At 44.5% G+C, this 22,967-nt stretch overlaps 1 protein-coding gene across 1 annotated transcript in view; it reads left to right on the top strand.

Annotated features, from left to right (window-relative positions):
• The window catches only part of ryr2b (ryanodine receptor 2b (cardiac)), a gene marked incomplete at both ends in the record, with an annotated part of 56,955 nt that overhangs the window by 7,119 nt on the left and 26,869 nt on the right, over positions 1-22,967 (top strand). Inside the window, 40 exons of the mRNA XM_080848615.1 lie at positions 412-598; positions 763-898; positions 1,022-1,117; positions 1,264-1,382; positions 1,466-1,599; positions 1,738-1,979; positions 2,237-2,429; positions 2,646-2,865; positions 3,598-3,702; positions 3,854-3,957; positions 4,060-4,143; positions 4,286-4,445; positions 6,066-6,213; positions 6,320-6,528; positions 6,748-6,922; positions 7,170-7,378; positions 7,556-7,893; positions 8,081-8,198; positions 8,360-8,520; positions 8,795-8,954; positions 9,090-9,176; positions 9,419-9,645; positions 9,867-10,686; positions 10,817-11,017; positions 11,845-11,950; positions 12,045-12,188; positions 12,356-12,632; positions 12,748-12,862; positions 12,996-13,128; positions 17,965-18,068; positions 18,394-18,529; positions 18,783-18,969; positions 19,078-19,186; positions 19,333-19,453; positions 20,008-20,177; positions 20,293-20,513; positions 20,851-20,941; positions 21,185-21,325; positions 22,177-22,340; positions 22,842-22,920. Coding sequence (XP_080704741.1) covers positions 412-598; positions 763-898; positions 1,022-1,117; positions 1,264-1,382; positions 1,466-1,599; positions 1,738-1,979; positions 2,237-2,429; positions 2,646-2,865; positions 3,598-3,702; positions 3,854-3,957; positions 4,060-4,143; positions 4,286-4,445; positions 6,066-6,213; positions 6,320-6,528; positions 6,748-6,922; positions 7,170-7,378; positions 7,556-7,893; positions 8,081-8,198; positions 8,360-8,520; positions 8,795-8,954; positions 9,090-9,176; positions 9,419-9,645; positions 9,867-10,686; positions 10,817-11,017; positions 11,845-11,950; positions 12,045-12,188; positions 12,356-12,632; positions 12,748-12,862; positions 12,996-13,128; positions 17,965-18,068; positions 18,394-18,529; positions 18,783-18,969; positions 19,078-19,186; positions 19,333-19,453; positions 20,008-20,177; positions 20,293-20,513; positions 20,851-20,941; positions 21,185-21,325; positions 22,177-22,340; positions 22,842-22,920 — 6,931 coding nt within the window. The remainder of the gene's footprint in view (positions 1-411; positions 599-762; positions 899-1,021; positions 1,118-1,263; positions 1,383-1,465; positions 1,600-1,737; positions 1,980-2,236; positions 2,430-2,645; positions 2,866-3,597; positions 3,703-3,853; positions 3,958-4,059; positions 4,144-4,285; positions 4,446-6,065; positions 6,214-6,319; positions 6,529-6,747; positions 6,923-7,169; positions 7,379-7,555; positions 7,894-8,080; positions 8,199-8,359; positions 8,521-8,794; positions 8,955-9,089; positions 9,177-9,418; positions 9,646-9,866; positions 10,687-10,816; positions 11,018-11,844; positions 11,951-12,044; positions 12,189-12,355; positions 12,633-12,747; positions 12,863-12,995; positions 13,129-17,964; positions 18,069-18,393; positions 18,530-18,782; positions 18,970-19,077; positions 19,187-19,332; positions 19,454-20,007; positions 20,178-20,292; positions 20,514-20,850; positions 20,942-21,184; positions 21,326-22,176; positions 22,341-22,841; positions 22,921-22,967) is intronic.

Genomic DNA, 22,967 nt, shown 5'->3' with positions numbered 1-22,967 from the left:
AGGTAACCTACAGCTCTGTCCTCCTATTCTCACACTTCATCAGGTAACCTACAGCTCTGTCCTCCTATTCTCACACTTCATCAGGTAACCTACAGCTCTGTCCTCCTATTCTCACACTTCATCAGGTAACCTACAGCTCTGTCCTCCTATTCTCACACTTCATCAGGTAACCTACAGCTCTGTCCTCCTATTCTCACACTTCATCAGGTAACCTTCAGCACCTGTGGTCATTCAGTGAAATCTATTTTAGTTGACTACTGTAAGTGGTAGGTAACTGCAGTGATTTACCTTGATTGGCTGACATTGTCAGGCAGGTCATTGTCAGGGCAAACTGAAATATAAATGTGGAATAGATTAAGGGCATCCTTTCCACAAAGTCTAGATATAATGCTAAATGTCACCTCTTCACAGAGGACTGGATGACCTTGGTCAGAGAGCTAACCTACCAATGACTCCAGCTCTGCCAATCGCCAGAGTCCCCTTGAGTCTGCAAGATCTCATTAGCTACCTGCGGCCTCCTGATGAAGACCAGGGTCAAGAAGAAAGGCAGAACAACATGAGGGCCCTGAAGAGCAGACAGAACCTCTTCCAAGAGGAGGTGATTTGTCTTCATTTCTAGCAGTGTTCAATACTACTCTTCTGTAAAGACGCCACATATAGTAGTATCCTGTAGGTTATGTGCTACATAAAGGCCATGACCTGGTTGTGATAACTATATTGTGCAGTATGTGTTTTTTGTAAACAAATGGCTTTCTGATACAGGGGATAATTGGCTATGCATTAGACTGCATTGACCGTCTTCATGCGTACGGCAGCAGTGCTCATTTTGCTGAGGTCGCAGGAAAAGAGGCAGGAGAGGAATATGAGGCTCTCCTGAACTCACTGTATGAACTCCTTGGTAAGATAATCTGTTTTGTATGAAAACATGGTCTTGGCCCCTTATTAGAAATTCCTCAAACCCATGCATGTCACAGTGGTACCTGCCTTTCCCATAACTCCCGGTCCTACTGCTGTTTCCCAGCGTCTTTGATCAGGGGCAACAGGAGTAATTGTGCCCAGTTTTCTGGATCGCTGGAGTGGTTGATTGGAAGGCTGGAGAAGCTCGATGCATCCTCTGGTATGTTCTGAGTTTTTCTCATAGTTAAGGTCTGCAGAGTTGTTGAATGTATCCAAACTAACACAAGATTTTCATTATATTACATTCTTGTAAGTTAACTTTTATTTTATGATTTGCTTTTGGTTTCCTTATCTGTGTGGGATTAGGAATCCTTGAGGTGTTACATTGTGTCCTTGAGGAGAGTCCAGAGGCTCTGAACTTTATCAAAGAGGCACACATCAAATCTATCATATCTCTTTTGGACAAGCATGGTCGTAATCACAAGGTACGTTTCCAGTTGTACACGCTGCATTTTTTCTGTAATTTTTCAGACTTGTGAATCTATGTGTGTTTCCATCTCCCTCTCAGATTCTAGATGTGTTGTGTTCGCTCTGTGTGTGCCATGGAATGGCCGTGCGCTCTAACCAGCACTATATCTGTGTCAACCTGCTGCCAGAGCGAGACCTGCTTCTGCAGACACGCCTCTGCAATCAAGTCACAAGGTTATCCCACACCCTCATCCCTTAAGTCTCAGTTCTTCATGTACCCAAAGGCCTCCATTTATAATGCCTCTGGATGGCTCTGTGTTACCCAGCCTCTTGCCCTTCTATTTATTACATTTTGATCTCTTTATTTCTTAGTGTGAGGCCCAGTGTTTTCCTGTGTATGAGTGAAGACTCGGCCCAGTGCAGGAAGTGGTACTTTGAGCTGGTTGTGGAGAAGGCAGAGCCATTCGTCACGGCTGAGCCCACTCACCTGCGGGTGGGCTGGGCCTGTACTGAGGGCTACTGCCCCTCCCCAACCGGTGGAGATGGATGGGGTCCGAATGGAGTCGGGGATGACCTCTACTCTTATGGCTTTGATGGGCTTCACTTGTGGGCAGGTGAGGCACATGAAATAATAATAATAATTAATTTGATTTATATAGCACACTTAAACAAACAGAGAAGTCTCAAGGTGCATGAGGATGTTTATGATTACTTTTAGCCACTCGTCGAGGGGGCTGCCTCATGCAGTATCTACATATCACTGTCTAAGGCATAATGGTTATATGGTCCTGTTTCTGAAGGTTAAATGTTTGTTTCTGAAGGTTAAATGTTTTTTCCTTGAGATGGTTGAGAGTTGTTTCTTATTACCCAGGTGGTGTTGGCCGTAGAGTGAACTCACCCAATCAGCACCTTCTGAAGGAGGATGATGTGGTCAGCTGTTGCCTGGACCTGGGGGCTCTCTGCATGTCATTCAGGGTCAATGGTCTGCCTGTCCAGGGGATGTTTGAAAACTTCAGCACAGACGGGCTGCTCTTTCCTGTGGCCAGTTTCTCTGCTGGAGTGAGGTGTGTCCAACAGTCATTTAGGGCCCTGCCGTATAACTTTAAAGACACATTTAAGCCTTTGTCTACTGAATGAAGCTATTGTTTTTATTGTTTGTTTGTCCTTTTTCTCTGTAAACGATAAGTAAAATGATTTACCAATATGTGATTCATTGTGGCATGATGGTCAGTGCTCTAACTGGACTTGTGTCTCTGTTGTGTCTTGATGGGTTTCCCCAGGGTGTGTTTCCTGTTGGGGGGTCGTTTAGGGGAGTTTAAATTCCTGCCCCCACCTGGTTTCTCGCCCGTGTCCGAGGCTCTTCTGCCCCGGGTCAGGTGCAGAGTGGAGCCGTGTCTGGACTTCATGAGACACCGTAACAGTAGCCAGCATGACCTCCTGGGACCATGGGTGGCAGCCAACCCTCCTACCTTCACCCCTGTTCCTGTAGACACTAGTCAGGTAGCATAGCAGAAGCCTGCTGAGAAACACACACATTGAAATCCAACCATGTCAGTTTTATTTTACAGTTAATAACAGACACAATACATATAGACAATGTAATTCATGATATGAATACATGATAGAAAAGATTAGCAATTTCTGCAATTTATTTCTCTCTCTGCACCAAGTTTCACAAGTGGCATGAGCTTCCTTACATATCTGAGTTTATTAGTGGTAGTGGCAGCTGTTTACCTGTTAAGTGAGTCCAATTGGCTGTTTTTCCCAGTTGTTTTTGGCAGTCATCTGATTCTTGTTTATTGCACACTTTATTGCACAACAATAAGCAGCAAAGGTAAAATGATGAAAGCATGATGCTTTGAAACTCGGCCAGTAGTCATTACTTGCTAAATGTTTTATACAATCAATTTCAACGGTAACTTCCTTTTTGTTTTCAATGGTTGCCAAGGAGCTAGATTTACATCAATTTTAAATCTGTAAACCTGCCTAAAATAATTAGTCGGGCAAAAACTATCCAGAACAGAATACATGAACACTGATTCACATTTGTGTTTTTCAGTTTCTATAATGATCTGAAAGAAAGATTGATATGAGCTATGAGATATGAGCACCTCCACTTTACATTTGGCGTAGCACCAGACCAATGTTAAGTATTTGGGCTTTTGATAACTTAGGGTAGAAAGAAGCAAAAAGTAAAACCTGATCTGTAACATTTGATCTGTGATCTCTCAGGTGGCTTTCCCCCCTCAGCTCGAGCAGATTCGAGACGAGCTCGCTGAGAACCTGCATGAACTCTGGCTCATCAGTATGGTGGATCAGGGCTGGATCTACGGGCCTGTGAGTACACTCCACACCTGCTGGGTTGAAAGGTGGCTGTTATTGATCTGCAGTGTCTGTTTCCCCTGGAACTGTTTTTCTGGGGTTACTTTTGGTTAAATAATCTCTGTCAATGTTGTCGATGAGTGCTCATGTACTGTATCTACCACAGGTCAAGGAAGAAAACAAGAAGCATCACCCTGATCTGGTTGAGTTTTCCAAACTGCCAGACCAAGAGAAAAATCTGAACCTCCAGTCTGCGCAGGATAGCCTCAGGTTCTAACAGAGTAGAGAGTGGAAATACTTACAGACACATTTTATTGAATTCATTTCTGACTCCTTCATGTTCATTTGTATATTAATATTGTATTCCCTAAGGACACTCCTGGCTCTTGGTGTCCATATTGGGCTGTTAGACGACCATGCTGATGAGAAAGTCAAATATATCCGACTCTCTAACAAGTACGTCCACAAGCTGATTTTCAAAGATTAGAAATCTTGTCTTTAAATCTTTAAATCTTGTCCTTAACTCGTCTTTGTCTTTTATGGGTCAAAAAGGACAAAGGGGAATATGAAAATCTTTTTTTTTTTTTCAATCATACAGGTATGAGCTGTGGAATGGATACCGACCTGCTCCTGTCGATCTGTCTCATCTCACCCTTAGCGCTGCCCAGGAGGCCATAGTGGACCGTCTGGCCGAGAATGAGCACAATGTGTGGGCCAAAGAGAGGATCAGACAGGGGTGGAGCTATGGGCCTCAGCAGGTAGATTACAGGGGTGGAGCTATGGGCCTCAGAAAGTAGATTACAGGGGTGGAGCTATGGGCCTCAGAAGGTAAATTACAGGGGTGGAGCTATGGGCCTCAGAAGGTAAATTACAGGGGTGGAGCTATGGGCCTCAGAAGGTAGATTACAGGGGTGGAGCTATGGGCCTCAGCAGGTAGATTACAGGGGTGGAGCTATGGGCCTCAGCAGGTAGATTACAGGGGTGGAGCTATGGGCCTCAGCAGGTAGATTACAGGGGTGGAGCTATGGGCCTGAGAAGGTAGGTTACAGGGGTGGAGCTATGGGCCTGAGAAGGTAGGTTACAGGGGTGGAGCTATGGGCCTCAGAAGGTAAATTACAGGGGTGGAGCTATGGGCCTCAGAAGGTAGATTACAGGGGTGGAGCTATGGGCCTCAGCAGGTAGATTACAGGGGTGGAGCTATGGGCCTCAGCAGGTAGATTACAGGGGTGGAGCTATGGGCCTCAGCAGGTAGATTACAGGGGTGGAGCTATGGGCCTCAGCAGGTAGATTACAGGGGTGGAGCTATGGGCCTGAGAAGGTAGGTTACAGGGGTGGAGCTATGGGCCTGAGAAGGTAGGTTACAGGGGTGGAGCTATGGGCCTCAGCAGGTAGATTACAGGGGTGGAGCTATGGGCCTGAGAAGGTAGGTTACAGGGGTGGAGCTATGGACCTCAACAGGTAGAGTCGATCAGACGGATGGAGCTACGAGCCTCAGCATGTAGAGTGTATCAGACAGAGTGGGTCAGACAGGGGTGGAGCTTCGGGCCTCAGCAGCTCTCTGATCCCTTTGATCTGCTTCAGGATGTGAAGAGTAATATGTCTCTCTGATCCCATTGATCTGCTTCAGGATGTGAAGAGTAATATGTCTCTCTGGTCCCTTTGATCTGCTTCAGGATGTGAAGAGTAATATGTCTCTCTGATCCCATTGATCTGCTTCAGGATGTGAAGAGTAATATGTCTCTCTGATCCCTTTGATCTGCTTCAGGATGTGAAGAGTAATATGTCTCTCTGATCTGCCTCAGGATGTGAAGAGTAATATGTCTCTCTGATCTCTCTGATGTCGCCTCAGGATGTGAAGAGTAATATGTCTCTCTGATCTCTCTGATCTGCCTCAGGATGTGAAGAGTAATATGTCTCTCTGATGTCGCCTCAGGATGTGAAGAGTAATATGTCTCTCTGATCTGCCTCAGGATGTGAAGAGTAATATGTCTCTCTGATCTCTCTGACGTCGCCTCAGGATGTGAAGAGTAATATGTCTCTCTGATCTCTCTGATGTCGCCTCAGGATGTGAAGAGTAATATGTCTCTCTGATCTTTCTGATCTGCCTCAGGATGTGAAGAGTAATATGTCTCTCTGATCTGCCTCAGGATGTGAAGAGTAATATGTCTCTCTGATCTCTCTGATCTGCCTCAGGATGTGAAGAGTAATATGTCTCTCTGATCTCTCTGATCTGCCTCAGGATGTGAAGAGTAATATGTCTCTCTGATCTCTCTGACGTCGCCTCAGGATGTGAAGAGTAATATGTCTCTCTGATCTCTCTGATCTGCCTCAGGATGTGAAGAGTAATATGTCTCTCTGATCTCTCTGATCTGCCTCAGGATGTGAAGAGTAAGAGGAGTCCTCACTTGGTGCCCTTCTCTCTGCTGGACGAGAGGACCCAGAGGTCTGGCAGTGAGAGCGTGAGGGATGCTCTGTGCACCATACTAGCGTACGGGTACACAGTGGAGCCCCTCGACCAGGAGCAGAGTAGGTTTCAGTGATTTATTGGCCAAGCTCTTAGGAGACACAAAGAAGTGAAGTTTTGTCAAACATGTAACAGAGTTAGTAAAGTCTGTTCCCCTCTGTATCTCAGTGGTATTGCCAGCTCCAGGCGTTGCCCTTGCCGAAAACGTCCGGATATTCCGTGTTGAGCGTGCCTATGCTGTGCTGAAAGGAAAGTGGTACTTTGAATTTGAAGCTGTGACCTCCGGGGAGATGAAGGTGGGCTGGGCTCGACCCGGAAATAAACCAGACCTGGAGCTGGGGTCAGATGACCAGGCCTTTGTCTTTGATGGCTGCAAGGTCGATATGAGAACTGGAATTTTTTACATGAGTACAATTTTCTCTTAATATCTCAAATACACAAACACTCATCCTCTATATGTGTTTAATATCTCTTTTTACACAACCACTCATCCTCTGTATGTGTTTTTTCTCTCTGTCTGACTTAAACTCATACTCTCTCTCTCTTTCTCTCACACACCCTCTCCCTCCTTCCCTCCCTCCCTCCTACGATGACAGGGGCGTATTTGGCATCAGGGCAGTGAGCAGCTGGGCCTGAGCTGGCAGATGGGTGATGTTGTGGGCTGCATGCTGGATCTTGAACAGTGTACTATGATGTTCACACTAAACGGGGAGCTTTTGCTGAACAACCATGGTTCGGAGCTTGCTGCCAAACACTTTGTAGTCCAAGATGGTCAGTGGTGTTATCTACTCTCGTCACCCTCTTGTTTACTTTTTTATTTACAATTGTTATAAATAAACATTGGGTGTAGAGAGAGTTCTTGGATGATTCAGATCTATGTTTTTTATTATGAATGTTTGCCAAACATTATGTAATTTAATGGTCCAGTGTGTTTATTTTCAAAAATGCTAATCATGGTGACAGTGCAGACATTACAAGGCTCACATAACATCTCACATAACATCTCTTCTTTTCCCAGGCTTCGTGCCTGTATGCAGTGTAGGGGTGAACCAGGTGGGTCGTCTAAAGTTTGGCCACCCTGACGGTGCCCTGCGTTACCTCAGCGTGTGTGGGCTCCAGGAAGGCTACCAGCCCTTCGCTCACGACATGAGCCGAGGCGTTCCCCTGTGGATGAGCTGGAAAAAGCCCCATTTCACCCCTGTGCCCCCAGACCACGGCCATATTCAGGTAAAATTTAAAACATCTGCGGGCTAGCACACACAGTAGAGCGAGACATAGATATTTTGGTCAATTTACTGTACACGAATATATGATACACTAAGCAACAATAAACTCAAAGTATGATACTGAAAATATATCACACTCAACAAAACAAAAAAAATACATACAATCCTATGTTTGCAGGTAACTCGTCTTGATGGGACAGTGGACCGATCACCCTGTTTGAAGGTGTCGCAGAAATCCTCAGGGTCACCGGTCACGAGTGGCACAGTCAGCTCTGACATTGGCTATTACCGGCTCAGCATGCCTATAGAGTGTGCTGAGGTTTTCTCCCGACCAGCAGAGGGTGCTGTCCCCTGCAGCAGCACTGCTTACTACCCCAAGAGAGACTCAGAGGAGGGGGACATTGACTCCGATTTTGAGGTCCTTATGAAGTCAGCTCGCCGACATGCAGGGTCCAGAGACGAACTGAACAACCATAAAGACCACGGTCAAGAGAAGCCTTCCAGGCTCAAGCAGCGGTTAGTGAGGACACAACTCATATGGGTCCACTCTGCCGGGAGTTCTTCTGATTCTGAACTCTCAAGTTGACAATAACTCTTAATTAGCGCTTCTTCTGTCTCTCTTTCTCTCTATTCCTCTCTCTCGCTCTCTCACTCTCTGTGTTTGTCTGTTTGTCTCTGGTTCATTTCTTCTTGTCCTGTTCAGTTTCATGCTGAAGCGACCCAAACCAGAGCTGAACCCAAGCCACTCTTCGGCACGCCTGTTAGAGGAAGTGGTGGCTATAGAGAAGGACGAGGACAAGCTCCTTTCACATTGCTCTGCGGTAAACTACCACTGTTTCATGTTTATATCTCATTGAATCCAACTGTACAGTACACAAGACTTTTGTGTGGTCAAAGGCATGACTAAAGTGGTGAATGGACGATGAATATCTATTCCATCAGTTTGGGTGTGAACTCTCCTCTCTCCCTTGCTGTCCTGCAGTACTACTACTCTGTGAGGGTTCTCCCTGGCCAGGACCCCTCCTGTGTCTGGGTGGGCTGGGTCACCTCGAGCTTCCACCCACAGCAGCAGGGCTTCAACCTAGAGAGGGTCCGAACAGTGACCGTGACGCTTGGGGATGAGCAGGGCAAAGTTCACGAGAGGTCTGTTGGTTACTGTCAAAGTGGGCCCTGTTGTAACCTAGAATAACGTACACTGTATTAACATGGAATTCAATAACGTGGGCTTTTATAGCTTTTAGGCGGGTGATTCTTCTGTAAGTGGTATGTAACCACCATATGGGTGACACAGCCCTGCGGCTTCATTATCTGATAGAGATGATTCATTTGAGTCTCAAATGGTAAAAATGTGTGTATAATGTCCTGCTAACTGTGTGTGTGTGTGTTCATGGGTGTGTCTATGGGGGTGTGTTTACAGTGTAAAGCGTTGTAGCTGCTTCATGGTTTGTGCCACAGAGGCTGTGGGCCAGACTCACAGTCGTAGCAGCGCCCAACTAGAGATCGGTTGTCTTGTTGACACGGCAACAGGACTTCTAACCTTCACTGCTAATGGAAAAGAGCTGGACACCTATTATCAGGCAGGTTTTATCATTATTATACCCCTGGTCCCTCACTCCCTTCATTTCTCTCTGATCCAGTAGTTTCATCACATGGGTGGTGTTTTGTATGTTTGTTGCAGATTACCTCTATTCAGTTGTTGTTGTTCTTACTAGGTGGAGCCATGTACCAAGCTGTACCCTGCGGTGTTTGCCAAAGCCACAAGCTCTGACATGTTTCAGTTTGAGCTTGGCAGAGTTAAGGTAAGGCGCACAAGATATCCAGCGCCAGGTAAGGCGCACAAGATATCCAGCGCCTGTGGGGGTTTTATCTGCAGGTTCAGCCATATATTGACATTTTTATACATGTGGATCTTGCCTCACTTCATTAGTGATTTATTGATTCGTTAACTGTATTTCATCTCTGTCGATGTTTTTCGTTCAAACCACATGGAGTTTGAATGAATCCTAGTAATTAGAGTCATATGTTTTCCCTCGCCACTCAGAATGTGATGCCCGTTTCTGCGGGTATGTTTCGGGATGAGCGGGGCAACCCCGTGGCCCAGTGCCCTCCCAGGTTACACGTGCAGCACGTCGTGCCCTTCCGTTGGCTGCGTGTGCCCGACCATTTACCCAGGGTGGAAGTGACACGCATGGACGAGAGGCATGGATGGAGAGTGCAGTGCCCCAGCGTGCTGCAGGTCATGACCCTCCACGTCCCTGAGGAAAACAGGTCAGAGTTCAGTGGGTCACCAATAGAACCCTGCATAATTTATACGTGACTCCTATGTATTCTATATGATTTAGTTTGGGTCATTGTAGGTGCTTGCTTTTACAGAGCTTGTAGAAGTATCACTGATGTCATTGTCTGCCAAATTCGTTCATTTTCTAAATGTGTTTGTCTCTGTGAAATGTTTGGTGTGTGTATTCTGTATGTGTGTTTTGTGTTCACAGGTGTGTGGATATTCTCGAGCTGTCAGAGCTGGACGACCTTCTGACCTTTCACCAGCACACCCTCCGTCTCTACTCTGCCCTGTGCAGCCATGGCAACACTCATGTGGCTCATGCCCTGTGCAGCCATGTAGACCAGTCGCAGTTCCTGTACGCCCTCCAGTGCCGCCACATGCCCGGCCCGTTACGGGAGGCCTTCTACGCCCTCCTCAGCGAGGTTCACCTCAACGGCTATGCCGGTGCCAGACGGGCCATGACTCACGAGTACATAGTGCCCATGACAGCCAACAGCAGATCCATCACGCTCTATAACAGCAACAGGAGGCGCCACTCCCTGCCAGGCAGCGTCCGCAGTGCCTCCCTCTGGCCCAGGCTCCGCTTCAGCGCCCCCTGCTTCATCAGGCCTGATGAGGGGGATAACAGGCGGCCTCTGGATGGCAGGGGAGGGGACGTGCAGCAGGACAGCCCAGCATTCCCAGTGGAGCTGCTGAAGACTCTGCTGGTGGAGATGCTGGAGGAGGCTGTGTGTGCAGCGGATCAATGCGTGAGGGATCCTGTAGGGGGCAGTGTGGAGCTGCTGCTGGTGCCTCTCCTGCGGCTGCTGCACACCCTCCTTCTCATGGGAGTGTATCGAGGCCCAGGCTTGAGGGCAGCTCTCAAACTCATTTTGCCAGGTGTGTACATACAGAACTGGGCCATCACTGAAGATGAGGATGGGGAAGAGTTTGAGATGGATGTTGATCGAGAGCGAGATGAATTTCTGGGAAGCTTCCCGACACATGGACTACTGCGGATGAAACTGCCTGAAGCTGTCAAACTGCAAGTGAGTAGGGAGCTGATGGGTTCTTGTTCACAAGGAATTCTACTATAGCTTTGGCCGAAATTGTATTATAACTATTTTATTATAACTTCCTTACAACTCTCCACCATCTCCTGCTTTCTTGCCATGCCAGGTGTGTAACTTGCTGGAGTACCTGTGTGACTGTCAGGTGCGTCACAGAGTGGAGGCAGTGGTGGCGTTCGCGGATGACTTTGTGGCGCGGCTCCAGGACAACCAGCGCTTCCGCTACAATGAGGTCATGCAGGCCCTCAACATGTCTGCTGCCCTTACGGCACGCAAGACTAAAGAGTTCCGCTCTCCTCCACAAGAGCAGGTAAAGGACAGGAGGCCACAGTTATTTACTCAGACAGGAAACACAGGAGTGCTGTGTATGAATGTAATGTACTTTCAAACATGCTTCAGCCTCTTCATCCCAGATTATTAAACTGGCGCTGTGATTCTCCCTCAAGTTAAAGTGACATAAACATTTCCATTGCAATGTTTATGTTTTTGACAGTAGATTTCAATAAATGTCTCTGCTCTCACATAACATTTTTCTGTCAGAGAATTTATATTATTCGTTTTATTAGTTTAGTGCAGTCAGAAGTAGCCATTATCCTTTTTATAGGGGACAGTGTGCTGTTGATCCTTGATCCCAGTGTCTGATTTAATGTTTGTCTGGAGAGAAAGTTGGCTTTTTACAATCTATAGCATAAATAGTTTTTGCTTATTAGGCAATTGTTATAAAATATTGTTCAGATTCCTTTGGATCAACAGCCTGAAGAAAAGAACAGTTAAAATGACCTTAAGTGATGGAAAACATAATATTTGTGTCATTATCACATTAAGCAGCTTAAATATTAATTGTAGGCAAAGAGCAATAACATAGTTGGACAATAGGCATGGCAATAAACAGTTGGGTAATAATCAGTCTGGTCATAGTTATTGGAACCAAGCAGCTGCTCACGACGGAACTATAACTAACTAATACTAATATGCTTAACTTAGTAATGAATTTCTGATTACTGTTTGTTATCCTCTGCTATGTTTTGGGAGAGACAACAACCTGTGAAGATCTACTGATGAAAAACCCAGTAAAGACTCAAGTAATTAACATTTGCCGGAGTCCACTCGGTTATATGAAGTCATTTTTTACCACAGATTAACCTGCTGCTAAACTTCCGTGAGGAGCAGCTGGAGAGCCCATGCCCAGAAGAGATTCAGGACCTCCTCCAGGAGTTCCACAGTGATCTCATGACCCACTGCGGTGAGTGACCCCAGCCCTCAGGGTCGCTGGCCAGCAAATAAAACTGCACTGTGCAAATATTAACGCGCACTAATGGGTCTCTTTCTCAATCTAGGCATTGAGAATGATGAGGACTCAGTGGCTGGAGATGATGGAGATCATTCCGTCAGGGGTCGGCTCTCCAGCCTGGTGGAAAAGGTGAACAGCCTGAAGCGAAGGCTCTCCCTGTGTCCCGTGGAGTCTGTAGCCGTGAAGCCTGGTGGGTGCATTTGATGGACACTTGGGACAGATATCTGTCACAAAGAACTTTCATTAAGGTTGTCCTCCTCAGCACACTCAATCCCTCCACCTAATCTAATCCACTCTAATCCTCTTGACTTCCCATCTCTGCATGCTATGCCCCCCACCCCTCCTCACCGTCCCCAGTGTCCCTGAGGCAGATGATCTCGGACGCCATGCTGCGTTGGGCTCAGGAGGTGCCCATGGGGGACCCGGTGCTGGTGCGGGCCGTGTTCGAGCTGCTGCGCCGCCAGTACGAGGGGCTGAGTGCACAGATGGCTGCGCCGCTGCTGAAGGCGTACTGCATCACCCCGGGCTCCGTGGAGGACACCTTATCGCTTCAGAGCGCCCTGGGGCGCATCAGGTCCCTCCTCCGCATCCGCATGGGCCGCCAGGAGGAGGCGCTCATGATCCAAGGACTCGGGTCAGACAGAGAGCTATTCTGTTATTCTGCGATGCCGATATTTATGAGAAGAGGTACAGAAATGAAGTAACTAAGGTCTCCACGTTAATTGTTTACTCCTCTGATTCCTTTTTAGAGACATCATGAATAATAAAGTGTTTTATCAGCATCCAAACCTGATGAGAGCTTTGGGGATGCACGAGACAGTGATGGAGGTGATGGTCAACGTCTTAGGAGAGGGAGAATCGAAGGTATATAATAGAGGAGCCTCATAAATGTACCAGTATTATCTGTTAGAGGAGTATTTATAGTGTGTGTTTTGATATTTTTAGTGTTAATTTCAATGGAACTGAACTTTAGAAAATGTCTCCCCATTCTTCGTAGGAAATTATGTTTCCGAAGATGGTCGCCCACTGCTGCAGATTCCTCTGTTATTTCTGCCGGATAAGCCGACACAACCAGAAGGCCATGTTCGACCATCTCAGCTACCTGTTGGATAACAGCAATGTCGGACTAGGTACGCAGTGGTGTACAAAGTACTCAAAAGCCATACTTGAGTAAAAGTACAGATCTGTTAGTGTTACTGGAAAAAATTACTCCAGTAAATGTAAAAGTCACCTTTTATAATACTACTTAAGTAAAAGTATTAAAGTATCTAATCTTTCCTGTACTTAAGTATCAAAAGTAATTTTCTTATATTTGATGTACTTAAGTATTGAAAGTAAAAGTACAAGTAAATCAGTGACGTGCGGTGAGGTTCCTAGCTGATGAGGCACAGAAACCGGAAGTGATTACGTCATTCCGATCTCTAGTTGTTTAAAAAAAAAAATTGAAATGTATACATCATGCATGTATAAATGCATATGGTTTAAAATGTGTCATCTGACCAGGACTGAAAAAACTTTGTTTTATTGTCTAATACTATTATTACTTTTAAACAATCGTTTTTTTTTTATTATAAGAAGTTATGCGGCTCAACACTCAACTGACTTGTTAACCTAACTTTTACAAGGCTATAGGCCTACAGCTAAACGTACAACCGGTGTGCTAATTGAACTTTTACACCCTGTCAAATAAGATATTAATAGTATCAAGCGAGCGTATGTAGCCCTCCCACCAATGATATGGCTCATTTCATTTTGTCTAGGGACAATATAACTACGGTTGTGGGATGCTAATTTAAATGACTAGGACTGAGTTTTGAATTCGCAGTTTAGACAAAAACAGTTACATATTTATTTACACAACATATTAACAAGCAAACAGTTAAACACCGCAGAAATAGCACACAATACAGGGCTCTACAGTGCGAGTATTTCACTCGCATATGCGCCTAAAAATAGGTACGTGCGAACTTGAAAAATTATTTACGAGCACAGTGTGCGAGTGACAGACAGTTGTCAATACAGCGCCAAAAAGTGAAGCATTCCATTGATTTCACATGGAAACAAGTGACAGGGTTGCGAATGATGTGAACATATCAAGATGACGCGCTGAACTTCCTGCAAATGAGAGCGACGATTCGCAACCTATGGGCCAGAGCCATATAAAAAGAGAGTACCGTAAATCCTCAAATAGTGGCTGGGGCTTGTATTTACTTAGGCTGCACAGCGCACCGGCCTTTATTTGGGGCAGGACTTTATTTCTTACTTATCTTCTGTTATAGAATTGAATTATTTAAATAATGGGCATAATTGCAGTAGGCTATGGAATTCATTGCATATGCGTTCAACACTTCCTGCACATCGCGTAACGCTTTAGGTCGGGGTGTCAACGTAAAAAATAAACATCGGAGTTATGGTCTCCACTGTCAGTCACGGAGGAAAAGATTTCCAAAGCCTTGAATTAAATCATTTTTCTAGACACTATTATGCTTATCGCGGACTGAAAACATTTATTCAACGAGCTGGTTTGATATCCAGCCTAATTTTCTTTCTACCTCCACCTGCTAGTCGTAGCCTATCGCATTCCTCTCGGGTCAATGTCAAACTTCTTTGCTGCTTTTTCTCCCGAATGTTCTTCAGCAATCAGCATACACCATCTCTTTGAATTTAATATAAAAGTTACGTAAGTCTACTACTGCTTTATGATCCCTTCTGGAAAAAGTAACCTAGCCAACTAAAACGTTACAGATAAACAACAGTAGGCTATACGATACGTGCATTTAGGCTAAACATTCGCCTAGTAGTCCTACGTGGGGAAATTTCTTTTTTTTTATTGCAAACAGCCCATGAGATTAGCCAACAATATTATATAATATAAATATTAAACATGAGGAGAACATGTATTCTCATATATTTGAATGATAATTCTGTTAATCAAGTATTGCCTTAAATTATTATTTACATTGATTTAATTGGAATTCAGCTGTAGGCATGAGATCTGTATCTTGGAGACTAATTGCATCCACAATTTGGTACTGCAAGCTAGACTACTATGCAGTAGACACAACACAGGAGGTCCCTTGGCCTGAGAAGGGAAGGAGTTTAATGTGGCTATAATATGGAATTTTAAATGTGCCTAAAACTAGACAAAATTGTAATGAGTTTTCGAAAACTAGACTGAAACTAAGAAGGATAACTATGACTAAATGTGTGACTAAAACTAATATGCATTTTTGTCTTAAGACTGAATCTAAAATATATGCCAAAATGAACACGGAGATAGGGGACCCCATCATCTGCAATTAATTGTTGCTAGCTCTAATCAGATGTACTAACTAGGCTTATAAGAGAAGACTAACTTTGTATGCCAACGAACACCAATAACTAGAACTAATTTGACAGACTATAAACCAATGTTATACACGTGCTCTCTAGCTATACAGTAAAAGTGTTGCTTACGTTAGATACTGAATAATTTGATCAATTTACCAGCTAAATTGCTTTGGAATAACTGAACATGAATGGGGTTAAAAGTTGGAAAATACAATGTTTGGAACTATAGGTCACAAATGAGTATGACATGCTTTGCTTCCGTGTAAAAAAAACCTGCTGTGCTCCTAAATTTCTTTGTGTGCTCCTACATTTTTTCCTTGGGAAAAACCTTAGCGTAGAGCCCTGCAATACCAAAATGTTCTACTGACCAGTATAATTTAAAGTTGGTGCACCTTCGTTGGAGCTCGTAACCGTCAATTAGAGGTGAAACAAACGTAATCCACTCACGACTATCCGTATAGTTCAGTGGAAATTCGTTGTCTTCACCCGCGATTTCCCTCCTCTTCTTGAGCGAATACAGTCAGTAGTTTAGCTCAGGAATAGCACCTAGTCTGCTCACAACTTCAAGGCATTTTCCCTGTGCCAGCAGCCTTTAGCGAGGTTCGTGTTTCGCATGAATATGTAGTCCCGTTGGGAAACGTGAAACACTCATGCAAATGTCAATACCTTCTGTCCTGTCGTTTGAAGCAAACCTTTTAGCTCCGGTATTGGTCTCCCATTATTAATCATTTCACGTTTGGACTGAAAGTCCAGTTTTGAGAACTGCTTCAGGTTAGCAATGCAATCTTCCATTTTCGCTGTCAAGGTCAAGTAGAAATGAAGAAGTCCAACGTCAGATTATATAGCTACCCGACAAGTGACCTCTCGCTCGCTCGCCCCCTTCACTGAAGCAGTGGTACTGCCTGCCTCCCTAACAATATTTTTCAATGTGTTTTGAGCTCAACTCAAAAGGTTCAACGCTTGCGCACGCCTCCCTTTACGGCACGTCCATGTTCATTGGCTGATCACAACTGTCACTGGGAACCGGAAATGCGCAAATTCAGCGTTTTGATAATAAAAATGCTCGAAATGATCGGAATCATGCAGAAATGACACTCGTAACACAGATAACTAGAGAAATATGAATATTTATTTTATAATACATAAATATATATTATTATTATAATTTTTTAAATATATTTTTTAAATATTTTTTTGCACGTCCCTGAAGTAAATGCTGTTAATAAAAAAGTAAAGGGTCAGAATTTTGAGAATAATGAAGTTTATTCAGACTAAAATGAGCAAACTTATAAAAATGGGCTGATTTGAACCCCACTCCCTACTCAATACATTGACAAACACAAACACACTATGTCTGCAAATGAAGCTGCTTGCAGCTAGATATAGCGATCTACACTTTTGCTAGGTAACTAACTATCTAGTTAAGATAACATCCCCAAACAGTAATGGTTAATGTCAACTAGTATTATTACCACTTCTAGTACATAACTAGTCTCTTCAACAAATGGGTTAATGTTAAAATGAAAATATTAATGTTGAGGTCAAAATGTTAATGTTACCGTCTGGAATTGCACGCTGAGCTATTCCCTGATTGAGACCTGTATGTTTTTGCTTCGATTATTGTTGTGTCCCCTTCGTTGTTGATCTTAATGTTTTTGATATGTCCTTCTACTGCATATTGCAGTCCATTTTGCCTTGATCTGGAGGATATCGTGGATATATCGCTCCAAAAAGAATCACTGACACTGACACACAAAGCGCTTGTCCTTGTACTAGCCATGCTTTTGGGTTGACAGTCATGGAAGTTTTGTCCGGCGTAGCAACGGTAACTGAGGGGGCTTTTGCGAACGGTCAAAAGCGCATTAACTTGCGCTAGGACAGCTGATTCTCCAAACCTGTTCGGAGTCTGTGTTCTACCACAGTGACCGATGTTGGTCTCATCGCTCTTATGATTATTATTTTTTCTAAAGATGATTCGATTTTGTAACGATAAACGAAGGTTTCAGGGGAAATGTATGGGAGTAAAAGTATCAGTTTTCTTTGCAAAATGTAGCGAAGTAAGTAAAAGTAAACAGAAATATAAGTAGTAAATTAAAGTACAGATATCTAAAAAAACTACTTAAGTCTTAAGTACAGTAACGAAGTGTTTCTACTTTGTTATTATACAACACTGTAGGTACGTATGGGTTACAATTTCAGCTTTGGAGAAATCCATCACAACCCGGTCCATGTTTTAATTAGTTCTATTTTAAATGTGTTGTCAGCCTAATTACAATGCAACACTAGTTCACCTTACTCCCAGGAACTCCTTTGTCTACCTGTCCATAAAAGCCCTAAATGGCAAGTTAGCCTGAGGCAAACTCCTGTAGAGCTGCTCTTCATTTTAACCGCATTCATACGTGTACATTTTATAATGACCCAGTGTTGATCAGGCTGCTCACACTTCCTGCTTCATTATGTATCATGTCCTGAATTATAACAGTATGTGTTCTACAACGGGCAGTGTGCAATTTGCTGGCTGATGGCAGTCTGTGCGCACACTCGAGGTATTGTGTAGGAACTGTATGTGTATAGGCGACAGCCTGTGTATGTGCCATATGTATGACTCTAACCTCTAAACTCACTGTGTCCCCCAGCGTCCCCCTCCATGCGGGGGGCCACTCCTCTAGATGTGGCCGCTGCCTCTGTGATGGATAACAACGAGCTAGCCCTCGCCCTGACAGAGTCCGCCCTTGAGAAGGTGGGAACATGCGCTCGTCCGCTCATGCATCCGTAGATGTACCACTGTAGATGTGTCATCAGAATGTGTGAAGTGTGGAACATGACATTAGACGATTGACTTCCCTTCATGCCAGGAAGTCAAACATTACAGTAGACCTTAAGTAAAAAAGCTGTCTTGATATATTAGACCTTAATTAAAAAAGCTGTCTTGATATATTGAGGCCTGTCCAGGGATAGAAGAGCAAAGAGTGGCAAATAAGATTTCATTTTCAGGACAAACAACATTTATTGACTGGGGGTTGGTGTGCTCACTCATGGACCACTGATTTCCCATCTCTGTGTAGGTGGTCCATTACCTGGCAGGCTGTGGTCTCCGCTCTTGCCCCTCGCTGATGGCCAGGGGCTATCCTGATATTGGATGGAATCCAGTGGAAGGGGAGCGCTATTTGGACTTCCTCCGGTTTGCTGTATTTTGTAATGGTAACAGTGGTCTTACTTATTAGCTGTCATATTATACAATCATTTCTCCCATTGCAGGTATATATACAGTATATATATTTATATATATTAAAAAAATTATATTTGTCACATTTTCTGATCTTTGAACTCATCAGACATTTTAATTTGAATCTGTGAGTTGTTATTGGATAAAGTACCATGTTTATCATTTTAGTTATCAGTCATTTATCACAGTGCTTGGTTGTGTTTTAGATGAAGTCTTTTTCTGTTAAAGGTGAGAGTGTTGAGGAGAACGCTTACGTAGTGCTGAGGTTACTGATTCGTCGACCAGAGTGCTTCGGCCCCGCCTTGCAAGGTGATGGAGGAGACGGTCTCCTAGCAACCATGGAGGAAGCCATCAGGATCTCAGCTGATCCAAAGAGAGATGGACGAAGAGCAGCCTACGAGTCCAACAGAACTCTGTATGTCATAACGGGGGCCGACCAGTTTTTTATCCAATGTTGTGTATCCTTTTAGTTTAGTTTCCCTTTGCCCTTTGTACCTTTGCTAACATACCTCTGATGCTTCAGTGACACACTCAATGAGGAAGAGGATGACCTCATCCACCTGGGTCATGCAATCATGACGTTCTATTCGGCCTTTATCGACCTGCTTGGGCGCTGTGGCCCTGAGAAGCATGTAAGAGCCTCAGTAATGCCCTCCACACAATAGTATTTGTACACCAGTGACACTTTTTCTCCTGTACGCTGAAATGATTTCCTGAGCTTTATAAGAGAATGCGCTAGTCATTTGTAAACCCTGTTGCTGGATTCATGTATTTGTAGCTGATTGAAGCCGGGAAAGGTGAGGCCATCCGTATCCGGGCCATCCTGAGGTCCCTCATCCCACTGGAGGATCTGGTGGGGGTCATCAGCATCCCCCTTCACCTAGCCTCACTGGACACAGGTCAGACAGCACCGACTGGTTACCCATATCACGGAATTAAAGCTGTGTTAAGCAACAGCACCCACATCAGGGGATTAAAGCTGTGTTAAGCAACAGCACCCATATCAGGGAATTAAAGCTGTGTTAAGGAATTAAAGCTGTGTTAGGCAACAGCACCCATAACAGGGAATTAAAGCTGTGTTAAGCAACAGCACCCATATCAGGGAATTAAAGCTGTGTTAAGCAACAGCACCCATATCACGGAATTAAAGCTGTGTTAAGGTATTAAGGCTGTGTTATGCAACAGCACCCATGTCAGGGAATTTAAGCTGTGTTAAGCAACAGCACCAATATCACGGAATTAAAGCTGTGTAAAGGAATTAAAGCTGTGTTAAGGAATAAATGCTATGTTAAGCAACAGCACCCATATCACGGAATTAAAGCTGTGTTAAGCAACAGCACCAATATCAGGGAATTAAAGCTGTGTTAAGGAATTAAAGTTCTGTTAAGGAATCAAAGCTGTGTTAGGAATCAAAGCTGTTTTGGGCAACAGAGTGTCTTTGTGGTTTAATCAGATGGCACAGTGATAGAGCCAGACATGTCGACAGTCTTCTGTCCTGACCACAAGGCTGCTATGGTTCTGTTTCTGGACCGGGTCTATGGGATACAGGACCAGAACTTCCTGATGCGACTCTTGGAAGTAGGCTTCCTGCCAGACCTCCAAGCTGCTGTCACCATGGATACAGTAAGGCCTCTGGAGTGCATCTTTTGACGATTGATCAGTATTGAAATGCTCTGTAAATATTTTTCATCAGAGTTGTTCTCTAAATTGCTTTCCCCCCCCCCCGACCCCCCTGCAGTCTGATCTGGCAGGCACTGACATGTCTCTGGCTCTCAACCGCTATCTGTGCACAGCAGTGCTGCCCCTCCTCACCAAGTGTGCGTCTCTGTTCGGAGGCTCCGAGGCTCACAGCCAGCTGGTGGACTCCCTGCTTCAGGCAGTCTACGGGCTCTCCAAGGGCAGCGTGCTCACCAAGGCCCAGAGAGATGCCATCGAGGAGTGCCTGCTCTCTGTCTGTGGGTGAGGAGGAACCTTGCCCCCCATGTTTACATAGCGGCTGTGTATTGTATTGTTGTATGCTAGCAGGCATCCAGTTTAATGCGGTTTCCCTTTAATGGGATCCTTTATGTAGTTTCCCATTACTGATGCTAATGTCTTTAATGGGATCCTTTGTGAATCTGAAAATGTGGCAATGCCAAATGAGTTTGTTAGCATTTATAGGTCTTATCAGTCATGTTATTCTTCATTTGACTCTGGAAATAGTGAAACTTCAGAGAAAGCCACAGGGATCATTTGTCTGGTCAGTAGAGAATGGTAATAAAGTCAAGTCTTTTCTGTGTCTGGTGTGCCTCTCCAGCAATCTCAGGCCCTCCGTGGTGCAGCCTCTGTTACACTGCCTAGTGTTTGACGTCCCTCTCCTGACACAGAACACAAAGATGCCCCTCAAGGTCAGATCCGCTGCCTCTAAAATTCTTGTGACATGGTGCTTACCAAAGTGATTGTCAGTGTTGAGAGAATACCATCATTATTAGTTGCTTTGCAGTTGCTTTTGACCAAAGGTAGATCTGGTAAGGCAAGTGGCATGAATGTAGTGTGTCAAATATCATTGTTATCATTGTCATTGTCATACTATAAAAGCTACTTTCATGGATGTCAATAACTCTGTTTGTGTAACCTGTTTGGACTTGCAGCTGCTGGCCAACCACTATGAGCACAGCTGGAGGTACTACTGTTTGACCGGAGGCTGTGGAGACAAGGGCTGTGCCTCAGCTGAGGAGCTTCACCTGTCCAGACAGCTGTTCTGGAGCACACTCAGGGCCCTGGCCAGGAAGGTAGGCAGAGACGAGGCTCAGTTGGTAACAACGCTCGGTTATGCTCCATACCCACAATGCACTGCTTTGGGATTCCAAACACCAGGCAGGCTTTTTGGTCAATACAAGATGGACCCTTTTTGTCCATCATATTTGCTGTTATGTTACTCTTTCTTCTCAATCTTTCATGCATGAAGTTGAACTTTCAGGACTGTTTGTTTTTGAGGAGGCGCTGAGAATGGATTGACAGGTTTTGAGATTTGACAGCCACAGAATGACAGCTCAGTTTAGAATGCACGCAGAATACACAAGTTTCAGAATGCAGTCTTTATGTTTAGCAATCTGTGAGCAGTGATTTATTTTCTTGAATGTCTGTGTAATGATCTCTTGAGCAAACCGTTGTAAATTGTCCTCTTTGATTCTTAACAGCTTCCCCTTGTGTTGTATGTGATTTGGACAATGGGTGTTTACTTTGCAAAATACTGATGTTTTTTCCTCTGTTTTGTCTGTCAGAATGAACAGCAATATAGTGTAAAGTTTGAGACCTCTTTCTTGTTAAATGAGGAAAAGAATGTGGATAAAGTGTTTGAAACACTGATTATTCAAGCGTTAGTTTCTACATTCACAAGTTCACAGCAAAAATGCAAAAAGAATAGAAAAGAAAGTAAAATGAAGTCTTGATGTCATCCCATGACTCAGAGAAATATAAATGATTCAAGTTTGCTGTAATAGTGTTTTGTCATTTGGGTGGTTTAAAGACATTATATCCAAATCATTTCTTTCTGTAGTCTGACAGCTCCTGTCAGCACGGTGCTCCAGCATGCCCTCTTCTCCTGTTGAGCAGGTTCTGTTCCTCCCCTCCTGTGTTCCAGCCTTATGATGCTGATCTGTTCTGTCTGAGTCTGGCCTGCCTCAGTGCGGTTGCCCGGGCGATCCCACCTGACCACCTGGACCCCAGCTGCAGGGGTGGCCTGGAGTCCCACCAGCCTCTGGACACCAAGGGACGCTTCTGTCCTCAGCCTGTGGACACCTCAAAGTGAGAACAAAACACAAATCTGTCCTCATACCTTGTTTTATTTCAGTGCAATTCTACTTTCCTCTTTTGAAAGAAATGCCTCATGTGTACCGTGAAAAGCTACAGCCTCCACTCCACAGGCATTACAGTGAAATTAGCCATACACCTCATAATTCTCTAATCTCTGCCATTCCATACTCCTAATTATAGTTCTAAATGCTAGTCCTAATTATAGTTCTAAATGCTCGATGTAGATTAACAGGGATGGTAGCTCAGAGCATCCTTTATTTGAGTCCAATCAGACTCCTGGCTCAGTGTTTAAATGGTGAAATGGAATCAGAATGAGAAGACTGCAGATTCCCACACAGCACACTCCTGCAGCGGGATTGGTTATGAGTGGATACCCGGAGCAACTCATGCGGAACCGACTGCATATTTTACATTGATAGTGTCAGTTTGCAGGATACATTTTTGGGGTTGAATTAGATGCTACAAGTGTGTGTTTTTCCCCCCTCTCTATAGTGTTTCCATCCCTGAGGGATTGGAGTATGTGGTGAATAAATATGCTGAGCACATACACGAGAAATGGTCTCTTGACAAGGTGACTGGTCCCATTTGAAGATATTCTGAGATAGCGGCGAGAGTATG

Source organism: Sprattus sprattus (assembly GCF_963457725.1).
Source record: "Sprattus sprattus genome assembly, chromosome: 12".
In the NCBI taxonomy this organism is placed as follows: Eukaryota; Metazoa; Chordata; class Actinopteri; order Clupeiformes; family Clupeidae; genus Sprattus; species Sprattus sprattus.
The sequence above is the reverse complement of the archived record's forward strand: the minus strand, read 5'-3'. Positions and strand labels throughout refer to the sequence as shown.